The sequence below is a fragment of the Barbus barbus genome, assembly GCF_936440315.1.
Source record: "Barbus barbus genome assembly, chromosome: 10".
Taxonomy (NCBI): domain Eukaryota; kingdom Metazoa; phylum Chordata; class Actinopteri; order Cypriniformes; family Cyprinidae; genus Barbus; species Barbus barbus.
This window is the reverse complement of record NC_136738.1, coordinates 7,800,511-7,825,797: the sequence shown is the minus strand read 5'-3', so window position 1 is coordinate 7,825,797 and position 25,287 is coordinate 7,800,511. Positions and strand designations below refer to the sequence as shown.

At 41.1% G+C, this 25,287-nt stretch overlaps 1 protein-coding gene across 1 annotated transcript in view; it reads right to left on the bottom strand.

The window, feature by feature from the left end:
- The window catches only part of LOC306876323 (dual 3',5'-cyclic-AMP and -GMP phosphodiesterase 11A), a gene marked incomplete at both ends in the record, with an annotated part of 83,728 nt that overhangs the window by 22,835 nt on the left and 35,606 nt on the right, over positions 1 to 25,287 (bottom strand). The window contains 5 exons of the mRNA XM_079427407.1: positions 997 to 1,064; positions 7,286 to 7,361; positions 8,025 to 8,157; positions 16,349 to 16,413; positions 16,492 to 16,632. Of these exons, the coding sequence (XP_079283533.1) occupies positions 997 to 1,064; positions 7,286 to 7,361; positions 8,025 to 8,157; positions 16,349 to 16,413; positions 16,492 to 16,632 (483 nt within the window). The remainder of the gene's footprint in view (positions 1 to 996; positions 1,065 to 7,285; positions 7,362 to 8,024; positions 8,158 to 16,348; positions 16,414 to 16,491; positions 16,633 to 25,287) is intronic.

Here is a 25,287-nt window from a genome sequence, read left to right as displayed (position 1 = left end):
TCTGTGGGAATTCTTGCCCATTCATTCAGTAGAGCATTTGTGAGGACAGGCACTGATGTTGGATCAGAATCACCATTCCAGTTCATCTCAAAGGTGTTTGATGGGGTTGCGGACAAAGGTCATAGAAAATGGTCTTCCCTAAACTGGTCCCACAAAGTTGGAAGCATAGCATTGTCTAAAATGTCTTGGTACTATATGCTGCAAGCATTAAGATTTCCCTTCACTGGAAGTAAGGAGCCTAACCCCTGAAAAACAGCGCCATAGCATCTTTACATGATCTTCCACTTTGTGGCTGAGTTGTTGCTTCCACTTTTCAATAAAACCACTCACAGTTGATAGTGTAATATCTAGCAGGAATTAAACTTTATTAACTGATTTATTAAATGTGGTAAAAGGTGGCATCCTATCACAATTCCACACTTGAATTTAACCCTATAATAACTCTGTCTCATTATTAAAGGCATAAATACAGTGTTTAACATCTTATTTTCCCAATAAGTTTGTGTTAAATTTTGACTGTTAACTCTGACTACCCTAAATGTGCTCAAAAACAATAATCATTGTTAATATTATATTATAGTATTGGTGGACGAGGAGACACCACCCCTCACAATGTAGAGCGAATTGAGTGCTTAGAAAAGCAGAAAATCGCTATATAAATGTAACAAATTATTATTATTATTACAATATTGTTCTATATAAGATAATATTAAGTAAAATGGGTTCCACACACACACACACAAATATCTGAGCCCACTTTCAAGACCAAGCTTCAAGGTTCCACTTCTAAGTTCATTTGGAGAATACAGTAGGCCATTATTCTCTCAAATCACTCTGAGACCCTTGCAATGAACTAATTGTGAAGATACCGTGTGTGGTTGTGTGGATATGTATATGGACCCCTTTACAGTGAATCTTTTGGTCTGCAATACAGTTCGCTTAAATCATGTTTGATGGTAGTAAAGCACTCATAAAGAGATCTCACAGATCTCATACCTCAAACAGCCTCTGATCTGCATCATCAAATGGTTTTCCATCTAATCTGTTCAAGACCTGAGCCACACCTGCAACACACACACACATGAAGACAGTGAGATTGCATGTTGTGTTTCATGACCCATATCAGGTCCTTTAAAGCACAGCAATGCACTGCAGCCGTTGATGAAAGATTCAGGAGTCAAGAATCTCTCCCTCCCGCACCCCCGATCTCTCTCTCTCTTTCTGCATGGCTAATTAAACAGTGCACAGTGTTTTAGTGTGTAATTAGAATGATTGTTCCTTTAAGTGCAAACCCTCCCCCGTTCACACACCTAACACCTCCCCCCATCCTCACCATCTCATTACAGTCAATCAGAAATGTGGTGCTTGCTTTGGACAGCTTGTATATGCATATATATGGCTCCACCTGTTAGCGAATCCCAGTCACCCCAGTCATCAGCACCCACGCTAACGAGATCACAGTCAACTGCCTTCCAACCCCCGCGCCTGCCTCTGTAAGTCCCATGGCCATTCCATCTACCTATGTGGGTGATGCAGCTGGGTGTGGCGGTTTTCTTCTCCAAGTCTCCCTTTACATAGAAATGCAGCCCCAGAAGTTCACCACCGAGAGATTGAAAGTGGCATTTCTCACCTCCCTGCTGTCCGGTAAGGCGCTGCTATGGGCGAAGGCGATCTGGGATGCTCAGAGCGTGATCATCAACTCCTACGATGCGTTCACCAACCACTTCAAGGAAGTCTTCGGAGTCGCCACAGGGCGTATCTCCGTCACGGACCGACTGCGTCAAGGGGAAGCCTCCGTTGACGACTACACATTGGAATTCCGCACCCTTGCTGCCAGCACGTAGCGCTTAGGACTGAATCCTTGCCTGTGCGCGCAAATGGCAATATACGATGATAGTGTGGGCTTAGAGAACTTCATGCAACGCGCCTCACACATCTCGCAACGCCTTACCGCCTGCCATGAGGATGAAACTGCACCCCAGCAAGCTTCACCCGCCTCCGGTCCTCCAGTACCAGACCCCATGCTCGTGGACTCCGCTCCGTTGTCACGCCGCATCGGGGCTCAACTGTGTCTATACTGCGCTTCCCCGGGGCACTACATCAGGGATTGCCCCGTGAGACCTCCACGCCCAGCGGTGAGTACCCTTCAAATTGAACCCAACATTTCCTCTTTATCACTTCTGCCAATTCTACTTCTCACCCCAGACTCCTCTGTTACAATCTCCGCCTTGGTCGACTCGGGCTCTTCGGGGAACTTCATCTCCCAAGCCCTCTTAACTCACCTCAACCTCCCCCGGAGGCGGCAACCCCGAGAGCTCCGAGTCGAAACCATACAAGGAAAGCCGCTGGGGCGTGGAAGAGTCAAATACCGAGCTCCCCCATTAAAACTCAGAATCGGATGCTTGCACGAGGAAACCATCCCTTTTCTGGTACTGGAGGGACCCACGGTGGATATCATCCTGGGACGCCCCTGGCTCCACCAACACTCTCCAGAAGTCAGATGGGATCCGTACGAGATTACTCGCTGGAGTGAGACCTGTTTTCAGAACTGCCTGACCCCAGTGCGCAAACCATCCCAGGGATCCGCTGTCATTCAAGTCTGTTCCACCCTCGTCGAAAGCCCGGAGGCTCAGGTAAAATGTACGATCCCATCTGACTACCAGGCGTTCCAGGATGTATTTAGGAATCAGGCAGCCACTCGCCTTCCACCGCACCGGCCATGGGGCTGTGCCATCAACCTGCTGCCTGGGGCTAAACTTCCCAAGGGTAGAGTCTACCCTCTGTCCATCCCGGAGCGCAAGGCAGTGGAGGAGTACATCCAGGAGGCTCTCCAACAGGAATTCATCCGGCCGTCAACATCTCCCGCCGCCTCAAGCTTCTTCTTCGTGGGCAAAAAGGACAGAGGCTTGAGGCCATGTATCGACTACCAAGCCCTGAACTCCCAGACGGTGAAGTTGCCATATCCCCTTCCCCTGGTTCCTGCTGCCCTCGAAGAACTCTGTGGAGCCCGCATCTTCTCCAAACTGGACCTGAGGAGTGCTTACAACCTCGTGAGGATCAAGGCGGGCGATGAGTGGAAGACGGCGTTTATCACCCCCCTCAGGCCACTACAAATACCAGGTCATGCCGTATGGCCTTTGCAACTCACCGTCCGTCTTCCAGAGCTTCACGAATGAGGTGTTCCGGGAGTTCCTCCAGCAGTGCGTTATTGTTTATATCGACAACATCCTGATATACTCCCGGAACCTGGCCGAACACTGTTACCACGTGAAGCAGGTACTCCAGCGGCTCAGGAATCACCATCTTTACCTGAAATTGGAGAAATGCGAGTTCCATCACTCCACAGTACAGTTCCTCAGATACACCATCAGCCTCAAAGGTATCCAGATGGACCAGAGGAAGGTAAAGGTCATTCAGGACTGGCCTCTTCCACCATCTGCAGCGATTCCTAGGATTTGCCAACTTCTATCGACGATTCATCCACCTGTTCAGTCGGCTATCCGTGCCCCTCACCTCCATGCTGTGTGGCAAGCCCAAGTCTCTGTCCTGGAGCCCCAACGCACACGAAGCCTTCCAACGGCTCAAAGAAGCTTTCAGCACATCCCCCATCCTTCGGCACCCAGATCCTCAGGTCCCCTTCGTGGTAGAAGGGGACGCCTCTACCACGGGAGTCGGGGCCGTGCTGTCCCAATTCCACGGCGAACCTCCCTGCCTCATCCTTGCGCTTACTTCTCCCGGAAATTGACCCCTGCGGAGCAGAACTACGACATCGGCAACCGGGAACTGCTAGCCATTAAGCTGGCGTTGGAGGAGTGGCGTCACTGGCTGGAGGGAGCTGCTTCTCCATTCACCGTAATCACCGACCACAAGAACCTACAGTACCTCAGAGACGCTAAACGGCTCAACCCCTGTCAAGCCCTTTATTCTTTACCCGCTTCTCCTTTACTATAACCTACTGCCCTGGGACCCGGAACCTCAAGGCCGATGCTCTCTCCCGTCTCCATGCCCCTGATTCTCCCACAACACCAGAACCCATTCTCCCTTCAGCCCGCATCGTCAGTCCCATCCAATGGGAGATCACCGAGAACATCCATGACGCCACCCTCACCGATCCCGCTCCGCAGGGAGGCCCAGAAGGGAAGACCTACGTCCCACGATCCCAACAATTAACCCTTCTGGGCTCCACTCATGAAGTACTGGGCTCTGGACACCCAGGCAGTCAGCGAACCCTCTCGCTCCTTCAAGCTCGGTACTGGTGGCCCAGTATGGCAGAGGATGTCAACAGGTACGTCCGCGGCTGTTCAGTCTGTGCCATGTCCAAATCTCCACGCCATCTCCCCGCAGGCAAGCTAGTTCCCCTGCCTGTTCCCCAAAGGCCCTGGTCCCACATCAGCGTGGACTTCGTTACCGACCTCCCTGAGTCCGAGGGAAACACATGCGTGTTAGTCGTGGTGGATCGCTTCTCTAAGGCCTGCAAGCTGATTCCCCTCAAGGGCCTGCCCACGGCACTCGAGACGGCTGAGTGCCTCTTTCACCATATGTTTCGGAACTACGGCCTACCTGATGACGTTGTGTCGGACCGGGGCCCTCAGTTCATCTCCCGAGTTTGGAAGGCCTTCTTTCGTCTCCTGGGAGTCACCGTCAGCTTGTCCTCGGGCTACCACCCCCAGACTAACGGCCAGACTGAACGTAAGATCCAAGAGCTCAGGCGCTACCTCCGGTCATACTGCTGTCCCGATCAGCACAGCTGGAGCCGATTCCTCCCGTGGGCCGAGTATGCCCAGAACTCCCTCCGACAATCCACCACAGGTCTCACCCCATTCCAGTGCATACTCGGCTTCCAGCCCCCGCTCTTGCCCTGGACGGAAGAACCCGCGGAGGTTCCAGCTGTAGACTACAGGTTCCGAGAGAGCGAGAGGGTATGGGACTCAGCCCACATCCACCTCCAGCGGGCAGTGCGGAGGCACAAGCGCTTCGTGGATGCCCGCCGGTCAGTGCCCCCCAGATACCAGCCAGGCGATCGGGTCTAGCTATCCACCCGAGACCTTCGCCTCCGTCTGCCCTGCAAAAAGCTGAGTCCCCGCTTTATAGGCCCCTTTAGGATACAGAGGCAGGTCAACGACGTCACTTACCAACTCCAACTCCCTCCAAGGTACCGCATTCACCCCACTTTTCACTCACGGCGACGGGGCGCCCGGCTCGAGTACCTGGCAGACTGGGAGGGATAAGAGCCAGAGGAAAGATCCTGGGTGGCCCGGGACGATATCCTAGGTACCCTTGCTCCTGGAGGAGTTTCACCGGAACCATCCCAATCGTCCCACACCCAGAGGCCGAGGCCGCCCCCTTCGTCGTGTTAGGGCATCAGAAGCCACCCCTGGAGGAGGGGGTAATGTCAACGAATCACAGTCACCCCAGTCATCAGCACCCACACTAACGAGATCACAGTGACCTGCCTTCTGACTCCCCGCACCTGCTGTAGCCAATCATCTGCACTATATCAACACACTGCCCGCAATCCTTCCTCGTCCGGTCTACCGTTCACTACCTGAACCTAGCCTGACTCAAATACTAACCTTCTGTGTTTAACTTACCTCCAGAGTTCCCGCCGTTCCACCGTTCCTGATCTCCACCGTTCCTCAGATCCCCGCAACCACCTGAGCCCTTCCCTCGATCTCCGGTAGAGATACTCACCACTTGGCTGCACTCACATTATCCTCCCGATTCCCCTTAGTGACTTTCATTAAAATCCTCTGTTTGACCATATTCCTGCGTGTCTTCTAGTCTGTGTGCTGACACCACCATAACACTGCTTATAATTACAACATTTTTATAACTTGAAGCCTGTTCGCCTGAAAGCCCACTGATATGTCTGAGAAAAAAAATCATTTTAAGTAATCCTAAACAACAAGTGGTGTCAAGTTATCATCTCAGTATATAGTTACACAGCTCACTGCGTCTGCATAGTATATACAGAACACCCCCTGCTATTTTAAAAACAGCATGTGAAAGAGTAGCATTAGGCAATGATAAATGCTCTAAACAGTAGAATGATACAGTGTTGTCACATGACCTCATTAGATGCTGCATGATACAGTGAGAGGTGCCTAGTTATCACCATATCAGTAAAATGGTTATTTAGCATGAATAATAATAATAAAGCAGGCAATGTTATTAGCTCTGTAAAGCCATAAAGGAAAAATATTTTATTTATGTATTGTATATAATGCTTTCGTATTCTCTGTCAATGTGAGCCAAATGTCGCTTTTTGTCGTTTATTTTATTTATTTTTGCAGTTGAAACTTATTCTGTGTGAATGGGATTGAGATAAAACTTTAAGATAAATCTTACTATAATAAGTATTATATTAATTTTTTAGATTACATTTTTAGTAACAATTTAGTTAAGGACCAATTCTCACTATTAACTAGTTGCTTATTATCATGCATATTACTAGCATATTGGCATATTAAATAAAATGTTATCAGCTATATAAAGCAAAAAAGAAAAATACTTAATTCATTTTATATAATGTTTATAATGTTTTATATAATGTAAAGGATGAAATTCTACAAAGCAGCAGGTTGATATCGCTTCTCATTGTCGTTTGTTAGTTTGAAATAATTATACATTATTTAATGTACACTTTATTTGTGTAGTGCACGTTTATAGTAGGCATCTGAGCATCTCGTCCATACAAAACATTTTGTAGTATATACTGCATACTACAAAAATAGTAGTATGCTGAATACAATTCCAAACATACCCAAGGACTTAAAAAAGCTATTTATATGGATATAAAATCGTTCATTTATGGACTGTGAGGTTTCTGCACTAGATGTCAGGTTTCTGCATTAAATCTTTTCTCTCCTCAGTGCTGAAATGTTTCCACACTGGCTTTATACATGATTTGAAAGAAAAGAAAAACTGGTTCTGAAACTATGGCATTGATGAAGAAAGAGAGCGAGAAGGGGAGAGAGAAATCTTTTGAATGAAGACATCCTTGACTTCTGCTTCTACCGGCTGTTTGTGCTCATAATGACTTTCCGTCCCTGACAGAGTCCTCCCACACACACACACACACATCCACCCACACACAGTGCACTTGTGCAGCAGCACACACACACACATGCTGATGTGACACACAGATATACATTTAAACAGACATTATCCTATATAAACATGTTTGTCTTCCATTCTCTCACACACATCACTGAACACAGTAGAGCAGGGAACATCAGTACATACTATATGTAGTGAAACAACAGCGCTTAACTGGATAACTTACCTATGATTTGGTGGTTACTGTTCCAGATAGGGACACATAGGACAGATCTAATATGGAAGCCAGAGAACTGATCTGCCTGAAGACATTACAAACAAACACTTGTCACCATATCAAAAACCAAATGATCTGACTATAAGTATGTGAGGAGAATTGAGCAAAAATATGAGATCATCTGAAGACACAGTGTTATATAATCTTGTGCTGCTGGCATTTTGAAGATACACAAGAGCCGACAGAGGTCCAAGGTTTTAAGCAGAGCAGAAGTCTCTCTGATCTTTAATCATGCTCTTTAAAGAAAGATTCTGGGTTAAATACAACTCTTTCTGTAGCATCTTTAATATGCTGTCCATTACCACAAAATACAATTTCGACTAGTCCCTCAATTATAAAGTTAAAATGTATATTACTGCAACAATATATAGTGTGAAACTGAGACTAGCCCTTTTATTACACGTTAAAATTCTGGGTAAGACTGGTATGATGTTAATTCGAGTGTATTAAAGTGTAAACCTTTAAAGGTGCGGTAAGTGAAAATCAACACCCAAACAATCGATTTTAATAATATTTGCTAGCTATTTTTATTTATTTTGTACTCTTTCGTGTAGTTCATGGCGTTAGCAAGATCATGGGTTAGATTATCAACAAAACTCACATGCATGAACTTATAAAAATGTTTGCCTTTTTATGTACTGAACTAATTTATCTATTCCAATTGTATTCATTTGTTTAGGGATCTTACTTCAGCGTCGAAGCGTGGGTCTTGGTAGGCATCGCTGATATTCACAGGAAGCCCAGTGGAGGCGACCAGCTCTGCAATGCTGTTATTAATCAGCCAGTCAGAATAGGATGATTTTTCTATGCTGTCCTTGAAACTGTGAATAAGACAAAGAGGAAATAACATGTGCTGCTATGTACAACCCCAAGACAATCATTACTATTACTATTGCTCATATTTTGGCTTAGAGATGATATCTAAACTCTACACTCATGTTATTAAAATTCTGCGCAACTCATCCTGCACCATTTGTGCTTTGGACATGGAACGATATCTCTAACTGCTTTATGTGATTTATTGAGAATACATAGTGCTCCCCTGTGAAAATAAGTACACTTCAGCATACTTTTAAAAAGAGTTTGTACTATGAAAATAATATACTTTACAAAAATGTACTTTGTGAACTGAATGTAATGGCTTTGGACTTAACTGCATATTAATTACAATTAAATTAATGAGTTTCATAGTTTATATTAAATGCATTTATCTCAACTTTAGAGAGTTTTTTCTTAGGACTCACGTATAGGAATTACGTACATCTTTATATGTAATTTCATAATTACTTCTATTGTAATATGGTTACATTGTACAGCCAAATGTACTGACAGACATTTATCATTTTAATGTCATTTCTATTGTAACTTCTATTTAAATATATGTGTAATTACACATTTGTAATGATGAAGTTTCAATTTAGTAAAATATATTAACTTAAAATATAATACAGAATAACACATTAAAGTCAACAGTACATTTGCTTTAGTATGTTAGTCAACACATCAAATCAAGTGTACTTAAAGAATGACAAAAAGGTGATTAAACATAATTTAGAACTTTGAAAACTTAAAATCTGTCATTATTACAAAATGAACCCTCAAAAGAAATATAGTCATGTAAGTGTCTCTCTTTAAGTTTTCAATCGTTTTCATACATTAATACTCTCATTTTATTTCATTAATATTTTATTACCTGCAAGTACAGTTTTTAAAAATACTTTTAAGGTTTAAAGTACACTACAAGTGCACATTTAATACAAATAAATGCACTTTTAACAAGGGGTTCAGGTCAATTTAACACATTTTGCCATGTTTTATATTTATTCAGTTAACCAGATTTCTCCTCAAAATCTGTGAAAATGTCTGCAGATTTCATTTGGACTTTAATGTTATCATGTAAACACCTGCTGCTAGTACTCAAGTAAGTGTACTCTTCAATTACGCGACAGTTCGGACCCAAAATTGCAATGTATAAAGAGACCTGCGGGGACAAGCAGGTGGAATTAAATGCAAGTTCGGACCAAGAGATCGAACAAAGTGTGAAAAGAGCCTCAGACGCTTCAGCCCGAGCTGACGGATGCTGAGGTCCACATACTGAGCGGAGCGGCTGCTGCTCGCACTGTCATTCCCTATCCAGTAATTTACAGCTAACGAACTTTCCTCTGCATTTTAATAAGGCTCTATGGAGCCTGCAAAAGCAATGAGAAGTTAACGCTCCGACTCTCATAAACGCCCACGTGCAGCCGGAGAGACAGTCCTGATGTAGCCTCTCTCTCTTTTAATCTCTCTCACGTGGTACATTTCAGGCTCTTGCGCTCTGGGCTGAGAGAGTCTGATCAAACATCTTCTCTCATACTCTGGATCACACCCCAAAGATCACACATGATTAAAGGTGCTGCGAGCTGCTGTCGGAGGAAATGTCAGAATCAGAGGGATGAATGGGAGCGTGTGAATGTGTTGTGCGGGGTGCAACTGAGCACGCGAGATGTGTGTTGTTGTGAGTTGTGTTCGTGTGCGTCTGGGTGAGCAGCAGAGATGCGTCTCTCTCCCGTTTGGCCCCGAGCTGTTTCAGAGTGCAGCAGAGGACAAATCATCCTTACATAATGGCTCCGGCTGTACCTTTAGAGAAGCCAACACAGAGGATGAAATCACTAAATAGCACACATAACTTTGAGAAAATCCCCTGTGTATGACAGTAATATATTACTGAAGCTGTATAATGTCAAAGCTTTGAAGCGGTGTGACATATTTTTGCATTTTTTTCAGTCTATATTCGATCATCTTGTGTTTCTAAACAATGTTTTACTAGTTTATGTGCTTGTATAATCCTTTAGAGATAAATGAGTGATGTGTACTATATAGAAAACTAGATTTTTTAAAAGTAAATACACCTGTGAAAAGTAGACTTTACTGTATACATTTAAAAAGAGTAAGAAAATAAAACAATATAAAAGAAAGTACTTAAGTGTGAACCGAATGTAAATTTTTCGGACACTTAATTGTATGTTAATTGTAATGAAATGAAAATAACCTATGGAACAAGAATGTGACCAATAGGGAAAACTTAATATCAATGCTGTGCCATGCTTTTACTACTGATGGATGCTCTGAAGCAAATTTGTTTTGAACCAATGGTTCAGAGTCCATATCAAACTGCCAAAGTCATGAGGTTTCAGTTAACGAGGATTCATTCGATTCATTAGCGAGATGCGAAATACGCACCAATAAGTAGGCTACATATCACTACAGTTTCCAAAAGAAATAAACACTAGAGGCAGTAAAACTCTGACGCCTTTTATTCCTTTTCACACAAATTTACAGAGTTTTGATTAATAAAATGTCATTTTTGCACAATTACTTGAAGAATATTATGTTATGACTTCAAAAGAATATTAATATGCTGGGAGATTTGAAAACCGATGCTTCTGAACTTTAGAATCACACACATTCAGCTTCATATCAATGGGGTTTCATAGACAGTAGGTTTGTTCGGTAGCTCACGGAGTACAGAGATGTACTTGAGAGGTGAAATTACGGTTCGACAAAACAGTTCAAATCTGCATATAAGGAAGTTCAAATAGCATGGTTGCATCAACAAATGCGTTTTTATAGCAGTTTTGCATTTGTTAACACTATCGGGTAAGTTTAGGGTTGGGTTTGGTGTAGGGCATATTTCCAACACGATAGAGCATTAATTTTTAGCGACGGACCCTGGATATTTCAATTCTGAACCGCCGCAATACGTACAGTACCTAAAGCAACGTAATGAAAACACAGCAATACATACCTATATCAACGTAATAAAAACGTGCCAGGGTTTACATATTGAACCCGTGTTTTAGCGCCACTCAGTGGGCATTTCTCTTTGAAACTGCGGCGAAACGTGCAGTAAGGTACGTAAAAACGGTCTCGCTAAAAAGTGCCCCCAGATACATTAATGCCATGAGACCAGGTTGAAAATTTAAATGGTTCGTATTTCTCATATTTAATGGTATTTGCTAAGTGCATTTAATATATTATAATTTCAATAAAACATCTGCAATGGGTTTGTAAAAATGGTTTTTATGCATATATTAGTTTTCTGACCCTCCATAGACAGCAAGGGAACTACCACGTTCAAGGCCCAGAAATGTAGTAAGGACATCATTAAAATAGTCCATGTGACATCAGTGGTTCAACTGTAATTTTATGTAGCTACAAGAATACATTTTGTGCACAAAGAAAACAAAAATATCAAAAATATCAAAATATCAAAAATAAATATTATATATCATAATAGTTCTATATAAAATGTTTTTCCAAGATGAATAATTCCAAATGAATCCAGTTATTTTCACAACAAAAGCCTTGAACTTAACACTGGCAACAATTTATCAGCCAACGGCTAACAACAGACATTATTATGTATTGGCATATGCGTGATTTACTCACAGTAAATAGTTGATTTTGAAAATAATTTGTGGTTTTAATATCTCAGAGCACTTTAGCCAGTTGTAAAGTGACTGCATGTGATGTTTTGTTGCTCAGATGGTGAGGGTGGGCTGAGCGATGCATGCGTTCAGATGGCGATGGTGTGTGATCTCCCGAGACAGACCTCCGCTGGAACATTAGACAGGTGCAGAGAATGAGATGATATGTGTGACTGAACACACATTGTAGTGTGAAAGCTCCCATATGGCAACTGAGATCTCCAAACCTGTGTGCTTTGTCGTCATTGGCTACACAAAACACTCGCACAAGGAACATGTTTGCTCGTATTCCTGGGCTCCTCAATGGCTGTGTGCTTGCAGATCTGCAGCTGTGTGTGTGTGTGTCTGCAGTAATGTACTGTTGTGGTGTGTGTTGTTGTAAGAGCTGAGCTCAGGGTTTTGAGACTCCACTAGTGCTGAGTACTGGACATACTGGAGCGCTGAGTGTGGACTGCAGATAACAGATATCACACAATAACCCTGAGCTACTGCACACCCTACAGCACTGATCTTTAATCACAACCCCTCAAAACACTGTATGCATAAACTTCAACACTAATACATTATACACATGAGTGTATTAGTATTTTTAGAAATTACTTTATGAGCCAAGCCCAAACAACAAGCCCAAAGACGCTTAATAAAAGAGGACATGGCTACACTTCAAGAGCACGCTCTGCAAAGCAGCCTTCCGAACAAAAACAAAACACTGTTGACTGTGATTTAGTTAAAATCGCCAAGCTTTGCTATAGTTACAATTTTTGTTTCATTTGATATACTCAAGTTTTGCATTAAATACAAGTTGATTTTGGTAATCGGGATCTGGCAGCAACAGCACATTTTTCTGATTCGTGGACTGCATGAAATCCCAAACATGCCAACACACCAATGAGAATGCACAACAGTCATGAAGAAAATAGCAAGAGCAGAGGCACCAAAGCTGCTGTGAATCTGCTCAACCGAATCCCTGTTTAACTGGCACAAATTTACAGAAATGACCGTTGTTTGGCAAATAAATAATTTTACATATTTATTGTAAACATTTTATTATGTAAGCTTTATGCTACACCTGCAATTAAAAAGGAATATATAGTAATGTTAATATTAATTAGTCATTCCCTAAACTCATTCTCTCTAATGGCATGGTTATGCAGAGGATTCGCAGCTTATACTGTATGGACCGACAGACACTGTACACAAACTAACACATAAATGCACCACAAGCACAAACATCACAGATAAACCCCTTATTAAAAAGTCAACTTTAGACCAGTGGCTGCCAGCCACATTCCTGATTTTTTTTGCATGTCTCCTTTTTCTGAAACACCCTCACTACTCACCCTCATGCTGTATGAAACCATATTGTTTAAACATTCTGCTGAACACAAAAGAAGATATTTTAAGGGAATATTGGTGACCAAACATTTGCTGGTAGCCAATAGCCATTGATTTCCATACTATTTTTTCCCATACTATAGAAATCAGTGGCTACCAGCAACAGTGTGGTTACCCACATTATTCAAAATCTGTTGATAAGAAACGCATACAGGTTTGGAACAACTTGAAGGTCAGTATGACAGACATTTTGGGTGAATTCGCAAACTGAATTTAATGTTTCCTGACATATAATTGCATCCCAATTACATTTAAATTAAAGTGTATTATAGTTTAAATTTATATTAAATGCAATTATACAATTAAATGCAAACTTTTTTCAACCCACTTAGATAGGATATCTGTATAATTCATAATTACTTGTATTGTTTTTTTAAATATGGTTAAAGAGTACTGCCAAATGTGCTGACAAACATTTATTATGAACTAAAATGTACCTTATTTACTGTTATTTCTATTGATTTTGAAATAATCATTGAAATATATTTTAATTACACATTTGTAATGATAAAGTTGAAATTTAGTACATTTAAAGTATATTACCTTTAAACATAATATCAAATAACACAGTTGACTTTACATGTGCATTAGTATGTTAGTTAACACTAGTGTTGTCAAACGATTAATTGTGATTAATCGCATCCAAAATAAACATTTTTGTTTACATAATATATGATTGTGTACTGTGTATATTTATTATGTATATATATATAGATACAAACACATCCATAAATATTTAAGAAAAATATGTTATGTTTATATTAGGGCTGTCAGCGTTAACGCATGCGATTAATCTAAAAAATTTAACGCGTTAAGATTTTTTAACGCAAATGAATCGTTTAATAAGGTTCGACCCCAACTTCTTGCTGTCATCGCAGCGCGGAAGGTAATCATTGCCTGCGTCCCAATGTGCACACTATCCATCCTAAATTCTATGTGATATTAGTAATTTTCAATACTATTTAGAGCAGATAGGGTGGACAGTATGCACATTGGGATGCAGGGATTGTGTGATTATGAGGCGCCAGGCTAGTCGAAAGTGAAGTGAATGCGGATAGAGAGACGAGTGTGTCCGAGAGAGAGAGACAGAGAGAGAGATCTGTATACTCATAGGTGATAAGGGTACAGCGAACCAGTGTTGCCAGGGTCGCGGTTTTCCCGCACAATTGGGCTATTTTGAAAATACAGTCACTGGAAAAATTACAGAGCCTTGGGTTGCAGTTTTTTTGGGCTACTTTTATAATGTACCGCGGCCGCCCAAAGTATACACATGTGAATCGCAAAAGGAAGTTATTACAAACACTCGATGGTGTTCTGAAGTGAGTTCTGAGTGAAAGTGTACTATTAATCTCATAAATTGTCTTATGTAGCATGATGCTAATGTTAGCTCTAATGCATCTGCAGAACATGTCCAATTCTTCTTCATAATGCATTTTATCATAATACTTCATGTAAGGTTGCAAGTAAATGTTTTGTTGTATTTATTTAGAAATACTTTTGATAATAGTTGGGTACTGGGATTAAAGTGATGTGGCTTGGTAAAACGTTTTATTGCCAGAATAAAGGCTGATAATGGCAGAATTAAAACAAAAGAATAATAAGGATCATGTCTCATTCCTGCCGGAGATGTGAAAGGTTCTGTTTCCTTAAACTAGTTTGTCATGCATTCCTTTATTTCAACACATTTACAGGTAAATCCTAGTATTTTGAATTTGCAGAATTCACAGTCCAGGATTAATTTTTTTTAATCGATTGACAGCACTAGTTTATATATTAAATATATTTATATATAATATAAAATATAATAATATGCATATGAATGTAAATATTTAAAAAATATATACTGTATGTGTGTGTATTTATATATACATAATAAATAAACATAGTACACATACATATATTATGTAAACAAAAACTTGTATCTTAGATGCGATTAATCACGACAGCACTAGTTAACATATGAAAATAAGTGTACTTCTTTGAAACATGACAAAAGATAAAACGTAGCGGTTTAAAATAAAATTATTTGAAAAGTAAAACTTTTATTTTGACATTATTACACTTTTTAAATGTGTACTTAACACTGTGTCACTATAGAACTCATTATAATCAGTGATGCTGTCTACACTGGATGCGGCGTTCTATTTATGACGTGCTGACACAAATTTCAAATGATTTTCAGCGATCGCTTTGTCGTGTCCAGTGTAGACAGACTTTAGGTGTTGCGGCTTGGTGCGGTGCGGCGCGACACGACAACTGTCGCATCCGGTATAGACACGGTGTAAGTGTTAAAAACATGAAATAATGTCATGAAAGCGTACTACTTTAAAGTACACTTACACTAAGTGGCATTTTAATTTATTAAAATTATATTATGTATACTTTTAAGATTTGAGGTACACTATAAATGCACATTCAGTACTATTAATAAGTGCACTTCTTTTTCACAAGGGTGGCATTCAACCTACACTGGAAATACACTGTGATTGCAGCACAAATATACTATACACAAGTAGTCTTCTACAACTAACTAATACACAAGTTGCCTACTACAACTCCAAAACACTACTATAAAATTCAACACACAGTAGTTCACAAAATCCAAAAAGTGGTATTCAAATGGCCATCTTACACTGAACATTAAAACACACTACAACCTCTAATGAGCTAATTACGGCTTCATAAATATCTTTAGGTTGCATAATATGGAGATGCACTTAGTGCTGTGGGTGTGCCACCTTTAAAAACGCTCAACACAGAGAATCACACACACACACACACACGCCACAAGCAAACACTCCTGCTGGCACTGAGACTGACATATCTCTCTCAAGCTGTGTGTGTGTGTGTGTATGTGTGTGTGTATTAGAGGTCGTGTGTGTATTAGAGGTCGTAGCAGAGAAACAGTTGTCACTATGGGGGCATCACATCAGCACATGCCGCCTGCTGCAGTTAACAGCAAACAAACACCACCACTCTGAAATGGCCTCATTAGCGCTACAGCAGCGCTGCCGGGTCTCAACTTCTCTCTGAGGTTATATAAAGTAGAGGTATGTTTGTGTAAAAGAGTGTGTTAATGCGTAGACTTTTTTCGCAAGTGTATGTTTGTGTGTGTCTGTGTGAGTGTTTAACCTGCCGTTAGTCACACCTGTTCTCCAAGTCAGCGCTGCACTTGGGTGACAGAAGCTCAAAGGACTTGGTGAACTTCACCACCTGCAGGAGACATTAAAGCGAGCAGGATTAGAGGGATGCAGCAGGCAGGGGACGGGGAGGAAGAGGATCAGAGCGCACCGGAGATTCGATGTCCTCCAGTAGCTGGACGGAGCAGCGTTCACACTTCAGCAGCGTCTGAGCTCGATGCATGATCTTCCTCACAATCTTCTCCAAATCGGTCTGCTCCTCGAACAAATCGTTCACAACCTCCAGAAGAGCCTACACACATGGACACAAACAGAGAAAGGTCCGAAACACACTTTACAAAAGTATATGCAATGCAAATACAAGTACAATTAATGCGTCAATGCATTCATGTGTTGCATTCACAAATTCGCATGGCATTCAGTTTGTTTCTGCAAGGGTCCTCAAGCAGGAATTACAATAAAGTTTCTTTTTCAACTGCATGTTCAAAGGGACAATTCAACAAAGCTTTCATCATGTACTCACCCTAATTTCATTACAAACCCATTTTATTTTCTTTCTTAAATACACATGTTTTTTCCCCCATGCAGTTGTAATTAATGGAGACAGAAGCTTTCAAACTTCATAAAGGACTTAAAAGCACTTAAAGGCTTGCAGCAAAATTTAGTAAATTTTTCTATCGATTGTGGCAGCAGTAATTAATTAAATGATGAGCAAATTATGGAAAAGAGCAGTATAAATGGGCAAAACCTTATGCAGTGTGCTTAATTGTACTGAATTTGCACTTGTAGTGTACTTAAAAAAATTAAAGTACATTCAAAAATAAACTTAAAGATAATATAATATCAATGAAATAAAAGGTTTTTAACTTTTAAAAATTGCACTTTGCAATAATGTCAAGTTTGTTTTTTAATCATTATCTTTTAATAATCGTTTGTCATGCTTTAAAGTACACTTATTTTCATGTGTTGACTAACATACTAAAGCATATGTAAAGTACTTGATTATTATTTTAACTGTAGTGTCTTGATATCACATTTCAATGTTAAAATCGTATTAGTGTATTATGTTGTATTCTGTTTTAAATCTACCAAATATATATAACAGCTGTGAACAGAGCTGTTTTTGACAAGGTAAAACACTTGTTGACCACTGAGGAATTTTTACCAAAGTATGTTGGAGACATTAATACATTTATTAATTCAAAGATTAATAAATACTGTTATGTTAGTTAATGCATTAAATATAGTAAACAACTGGAACCTTATTGTAAAGGGTTACCTTTTAATTCAATTGGAATTCAACTGCAATTAAGTGTCTGAAAACATTACATTCAGAAAACATAAGTATATCATTTTAAATATATACTATATATATATATATAATATATATAATTTATCATATAATAATTATATCATATCAATCATATCAATATCATAATTTATGATATTATATCATAGTATATAATTTTAAATATATATATATCAGTCTGTTCCTGTCTGTTGTGCTGCTGAGAGGTTTGCGATTGTAGCTACGCTTTTTTGTTGAATCTTTACCTTAAGCCGGGCTCACACTGTGCGATTTTTAATAGTCTTTTGCGATTGTTGCTTGTCACACTGTACGAACATGATCCCCATGTCAGACTGTAGGATCTCAGTTGTTTTAATGTCAGACTGTACGACAGTCAAGACGCGACAAAAACGGACGTACTCAAGAAGACTTGTCCGGAGTTTTACGTCATCAATACGTGACCCGCGTTCTCTCGCTATAATGGTAGCTAGCAAACAACAGCAACGTGTAGCATTAGTTTTATTAATTACATGCCTTGATGTTAAAAAACCCCCGAAAAAGACGACGTGTGTGGAGCAAGTCATGGCTGGGCAAAATAGGACTTTATGGTTCTACAGAGCGAACTTGAGGTAATTTTGTTATTCAAGTTTAAACATCCTGCCCATTAATAAATAAACTTTAAGTAAACTTTACTTTGTACATATATTGTTTTTACAAATAATGAATGGTTTGAAGTTGTCATGCTAATTGCGTCATCAACTCCTATTGATTCTTGGTTTGACGGTCGTTGTAGGAGATGTCACACTGCAGGAAAGTGTCTGAAATCTTCTGACACTGCCAGAATTTAATCGGAGGAAAAAATTGATCGCAATGGCCATTAATCGGCTGTCGGTGAACATGTCAAACCAGCGATCTAGACAACCGATTTTAGCCTAGGATTATAGGAATCTTTTAGGATTTTCAAAATTTGTCTCAGACGACCAAATCGTGGCCAAAATCGCACAGTGTGAGCCGGGCTTTACTTTCACTCTCTGTTGTTTAAAGTGATAATATATAACTTAATTCCCACCATATTTCTGGTATTATCTATCAAACTAATCTAACTAATTTGATCGTTCGCTTTTAAAACCGGTTCCATTCGCGTTTCTATTCGTGCCTATTATTGTTTTATTTTTTCTCGCTCCGTTTTCATTTCTCTCTCGCTCCGTTTTTCACGAGTTCATCAAATAACAGTGGTAAGTGACAAGTTAAGTTGGTATCATTCATCAATCACGGTGAGTAATGGCTTCTTCTCCTGCTATTGTTGTTTGCACTGCTTGCCACATGTATAGTTTATCTCTCTCTGTCGGCGATGAGGGATTCACATGTGATAGCTGCAGGGAAATAGTTAGGCTGACAGAGAAGATTTTAGAACTAGAGGCACGCATCCAAACTTTAGTTGAGGATAGTAAGAATGTGAGGGCTGTAGATACGGCCTTGGATGCGACTAGCTCAGGGAGTCCTGTACATTGTTCGATTCCGGCATTAGAGCCCATGCAGCACAGCAACTGGGTGACTGTAAGGCGGCCTAGTCACGGGTCAAAACACCGCTCTTCCGTTCCGATCAAAACATCAAACAGGTTCTCCCCACTCAGTGACACCCACTGAGAAACCTGATGAAAGTGCTCTAGTTATTGGCGATTCTATTGTACGGAATTTGAAAATAGAGACACCAGCCGCCATAGTCTAATGTTTACCGGGAGCCAGAGCGCCTGACATCGTGGCAAATTTAAAAGTGCTGGCTAATGCTAAACGTAAATTCAGTAAGATTGTTATTCACGTCGGCACTAATGATGTTAGACTTCACCAGTCGGTGATCACTAAAAATAATGTTAAAGAGGTGTGTGAACTTGCAAGTACGATGTCAGACACCGTAATATGCTCTGGCCCGCTCTTTGCTTACCGGGGTGACGAGATTCATAGCAAACTGCTGTCACTCAATGGCTGGATGTCTAAGTGGTGCCCGCAGAATAACATAGACTTTATAGACAATTGGACAAGTTTTTGGGGCAGACCTGACCCGTTGAAAAGAGATGGTCCTCATCCCTCCTGGGGTGGTGCCGCTCTTCTCTCTAGAAATATGGCACATAGTCTTAGAGTTCGTACTTGACTAACTGGGGCCCAGGTCAGGAAGCAGACAGACTGGCTAAACCGACTGTCTGCTAGCCGCTTCACGTCACAGAAGTCAGTTAATTCTCAGCACATAGAGACTCCTTCACCTAGATATCACACTATAGAGACTGTGTCTGTTCCCCGAACTAGAAAATGTAGAAAACGTCCAAACCAAATTAAGAGTAACAATTTAATTGATATTCAACAAAATTTTTTTTTTTACAATACAGAGAAACAATTGATGAAACTTGGCTTACTGAATATCAGGTCCCTTTCTAGAAAAGCACTTTTTGTAAATGATTTGATCAATGATAATAATCTAGATTTGCTCTGTTTGACAGAAACATGGCTAAAACCAGATGAATACATTACTTTAAATGAGTCTACCCCCCAAGATTACTGCCATAAAAATGAGCCACGTCCAAAAGGTAAAGGGGGAGGTGTTGCTACAATTTAGAGCAATATTCTCAGTATTTCTCAGAGGGTAGGCTTTAAGTATAACTCGTTTGAAGTTATGGTGCTGCGTATAACATTATCTAGAGAAACACGTGTTAGTGATAAATCCCCCATGATGTTTGTACTGGCTACTGTATACAGGCCACCAGGGCACCACACAGACTTTATTAAATAATTTGCTGATTTTCTATCTGAGTTAGTACTGGCTGCAGGTAAAGTCTTAATTGTTGGAGATTTTAATATCATGTCGATAATAAAAAAGATGCGTTAGGATCAGCATTCAGAATCAGAATCAGAATTAGCTATTGCCAGGTATGTTTGCACATACAAGGAATTTGTTTTAGTGACAGTAGCTCCACAGTGTGACAGAATGACAGCAACAGGACAGGACACAGATAGTAAAACAATAAAAAATAAAAATAAAATAAATAATGTATAAATATACAAAAATGGACAATGTGCCAAATAGCACAAACACAATATACAAAATAGACAATTGTACAGGTATATTAGGTGCAAATTTGAAATGTAATAAGTATGTGTGTAAAATAAAAATAAAAAGTATGACAGTGTTGTGTGTTTCATGTTTATTGTTAAGAGTTCAAGTGTTTATGAGATGGATTGCCTGAGGGAAGAAACTGTTCCTATGTCCGGTTGTTCTGGTGCTCAGAGCTCTGTAGCGTCGACCAGATGGTAACAGTTCAAAGAGGGAGTGTGCTGCATGTGAGGGGTCCAGAGTGATATTACCAGCCCTTTTGCTCACTCTGGATAAGTACAGTTCTTGGAGAGTGGGGAGGGTTGTACCAATGATTCGCTCAGCACTCCGGATTACCCTCTGTAGTCTTCTGAGGTCAGATTTGGTAGCTGAGCTGAACCAGACAGTTATTGAGGTGCAGAGGATGGATTCAATGATGGCAGAGTAGAACTGTTTCAGCAAGTCCTGTGGCAGGTTGAACTTCCATAAGCTGACGAAGGTAGTACAACCTCTGTTGGGCCTTTTTCACTATAGAGTCAATGTGAATGTCCCACTTCAGGTCCTGAGAAATTGTGGTGCCCAGGAAACTGAATGACTCCACTGCAGTCACACTGCTGTTCATAATGGTGAGTGGGGGGAGAGCAGGGGGGTTTCTCCAGAAGTCCACGATCATCTCCACAGTTTTGAGTGTGTTGAGCTCAAAACTGCATCCTTAAAGACTGCACCAGACAGCCAGCTCCTTAACCTCCTGTCTGTAAGCAGACTCGTCACCGTCCTGAATGAGGCCGATCAGTGTGGTGTCATCTGCAAACTTCAGAAGCTTGACAGAGGGGTCTTTAGATGTGCAGTCGTTGGTGTAGAGCAGTGGTCCTCACTATTTTTTTCATGAGAGCCGCACTGATAGGGCAAAGTCAATCGGAGAGCCACTTTTACTGCAAAGTATCAAAAGTTACATCCAGTCATAAATAGCATGTCTTTTTATCAATCTGTCATCCCTGATATGCAATGCAACACAATACAAAAGGTGCTATCATTCTTTATCATTTACCAGTCAAATTTGTAACTAGGACAAGATGATTTAAAAAAAAAAAAAAGCAGGATTACCTTATTGCTGGGAAGACCTTATTTATTTATTTTTTCTATACTAGCCCATGTATCTATTATCTAACCATCCAAGTGCACATTCACGTTAAGAGCTGTTAAGATTAAAACTGGCAAATGCGCAGTGAGTCAGTGTCATGGACATAGGACAGAGCAAGTGTAAATATCTCTAGTCTAAATTTCCATCTTGTAATGCCGCTGTTTTAGGTATTTTTTTTAAATATAAATTATTTGTAATAGAGCACTGTCTGGCCGTGTTTACACCAGACCAGACAGTTGTCGTGCCGCGCCCCGCTGCGCTAAAAGTCTGTCAACACTTGATGCGAAAAAGCAACTATTGCAAATCATTTGAACGTAGTGCCAGTACAGTTCGTCATAAATAGAACGAGGCATCAGTGTAGACAACATCAATGGGTTCCAGAGTATGTGAGCGAAGTGGAGCGCCAACAATTTCCTCTCCGTGCTCCAAGCATTTAATAATCACTCCCCTCCAGCTTCCTACCAGATGACAAGCTAAAATCAGCATTAAAAGGTATACCTGCTGCTTTTTGCAGTGCCAATGTTGTTTCTGATTAAAATAACTATAACTTCCCGCTCACGTCATCATAGCCTTCACATTCTTTTTTATTTGAGTGATCCATCTCTATCAAGCTAGCTAAATATGTTTAACGTGAATGCTTAATTGGCATGAATTGTACTCGTGCTGGAGCGGTGGTGGAGAGCTCTTGGAACGAGTGAAAACGACGCTCCGACTTAATCCGTTCCTCTCTCCATTCAAAATTACACCGCTCCGCTCTCACTCCACTCCGCACACATACTCTGATGGGTTCTATTGTCTTTTGTCGGATCGCGCAACTCGCGTCCGGTTTAGACATGGTGTGAGTATTTTAATGGCTTATGTTATAGCCCTGCTTGTTTTTAATGTTTTTGTGAAATATCTGTATTGACTGCATGATCATATCATCATATTATTTACTGCCATGCGAGCCACAAAGTAAAGTTTGGCGAGCCGCATGAGGCTCGCGAGCCGCGCAATGAGTAACACTGGTGTAGAGGGAGAAGAGCAGCAGGGAGAGAACGCAGCCCTGAGGAGTTCCAGTGCTGATGGTGCGGGTGCTGGATGAGAATTTTCCCAGACTCACTAGCTGCTGCCTGTCCGTCAGGAAGCTGTTGATCCACTGACAGACGGAGGTGGGGACGGAGAGCTGAATTAGTTTGGGCAGGAGGAGGTCTGGAATGATAGTGTTAAAGGTCGAGCTGAAGTCCACAAACAGGATCCTCACATAAGTCCCTGGTCTGTCCAGGTGTTGCAGTGTGTAATGCAGTCCCATGTTGACTGCATCATCCACAGACCTGTTTGCTCTGTAGGCAAACTGCAGGGGGTCCAGTGATGTCCTTCAGATAAGCCAAAACCAGTTTTTCAAATGACTTCATGACCACAGATGTTAGAGCTACAGGTCTGTAGTCGTGGAAGTCGTGGCCTAATGGTTAGAGAGTCGGACTCGTAATCGAAAGGTTGCGGGTTCGAGTCCCCGGCCGGCAGGGATTGTAGGTGGGGGGAGTGAATGTACAGCGCTCTCTCCACCCTCAATACCACGACTGAGGTGCCCTTGAGCAAGGCACCGAACCCCCAACTGCTCCCCGGGCACTGCACGGCTGCCCACTGCTCCGGGTGTGTGTGTGTGTGTGTGTGTGCATTTGTTCACTACTCACTGCTGTGTGTGTGCACTTGGATGGGTTAAACGCAGAGCACCAATTTCGAGTATGGGTCACGACTTTTTTTTTTTTTTTTTTAGTCGTTAAGTGCTGTAATCTTGGGTTTCTTTGGGATGGGGATTATGGTGGAGCATTTGAAACATGAGGGGACTTCACACAGCTCCAGTGATCTGTTGAAGATCTGTGTGAAGATGGGGGCCAGCTGGTCAGCACATGATTTCAGACAGGCTCTTGTCACACCGTCTAGGCCTGGTGCCTTCCTTCTCTTGTTCTTTTTGAAGACCTGGTGCACGTCATCTTCTCTTATCTGCAGTTCAGCTGTGGGGGAGAGGGGGGTTGCAGGAGGTGTGAATGGTGTTTTCAAACCTACAATAGAACTCATTAAGTTCGTCTACCAGTTGTTGATTATCCACAGTGCTGGGGGATGGTGTCTTGTAATTGGTGATGTCTTTCAGACCTTTCCACACTGAAGCTGTGTCTTTGGAAGAGAATGGGATCCTTAACTTATCGGAATAATTCCTCTTTGCCACTCTGATCTCCTTTTCCAGTGTGTATTTGGCCTGTTTATACAACACTCTGTCCCCATTCCTGTAAGCATCTTCTTTGGCCTGTTTTGCAGTGAACCACGGTTTGTCGTTGTTATAAGTTAGATGAGTCCTGGTAGGAATGCACATATCCTCACAGAAACTGATATATGATGTTACAGTCTCTGTGAGCTCATCGAGATCATCAGCAGCTTCAAAAACACTCCAATTAGTAAGGTCGAGACAGGCTTGTAAAACTCGCTCTGTCTCATAGACATTCTGAACCCTACTGGGGTTAGACAACACGTTTCAGGACCTACTCATTGTCGAAATCATACTCTAGATTTAATACTGTCACATGGAATTGATGTTAGTGGTTAGTTGATGTTAGTGGATGTGCATGCGCATGCGCTGATTTGTGACTGCGTGTTTTGAGTTTGAGCTCCGTCAAGTTGATTCTTTATCGTCTATTTTCTATCTTAAAAACAATTTTATACACTATCATTTTTGTTTCTATAACGTGTGAATATATCCACTATAGCATTCTAAAACAAAACCAATCAGAGCGCCTTGTTATCACTAGTTTTATTTTGATTTCGCGTGTCTGCTATTAGCTTATAGCCCGTTAGCATCGGCAGCGTGGCTGCCGCTAATCTCGCTTAGATTGCTAATACTCTATTCACACACATTACCATTGTTTCACTCTTACTTGCTTAAATGGCATGGAATTGGACTAGGAATGACAGAAGCTTCAGTCTGGATCCAACCCTTAAATGATCTGAGATGACCAAACACCTGAGAAAAGATAATGCCAACCCCTCAGTGGACTTCGGAGGATGCCAATGCTCAGACAACATACAGAATTACCAAATTTTGCCATAAGTCAAACATATTAAGGTTCTGCAATATATAAATATATTGTGGAAACTTAAATTCCTGTAGAGCTGCTTTGCAACAATTTGTATCGTAAAAAGCGCTATACAAATAAACTTGAATTGAATTGAATTTAATTGGTGTTTAAATTCTACAGCAAAGCGATGATCTCAGATTATTATCTAGTCTTGTGTAAACTCCATATAGCTAAAACTGTAAACTCTACTCCTTGTTAGAAGTATGGTAGAATCATCACTTCTACCACAAAAGACTTCTTTGTAAGTAATCTTCCTGATTTATCTCAATTCCTCAGCATATCCAACAGCGCAGAAAAACTTGATGATGTAACAGAAACTATGGACT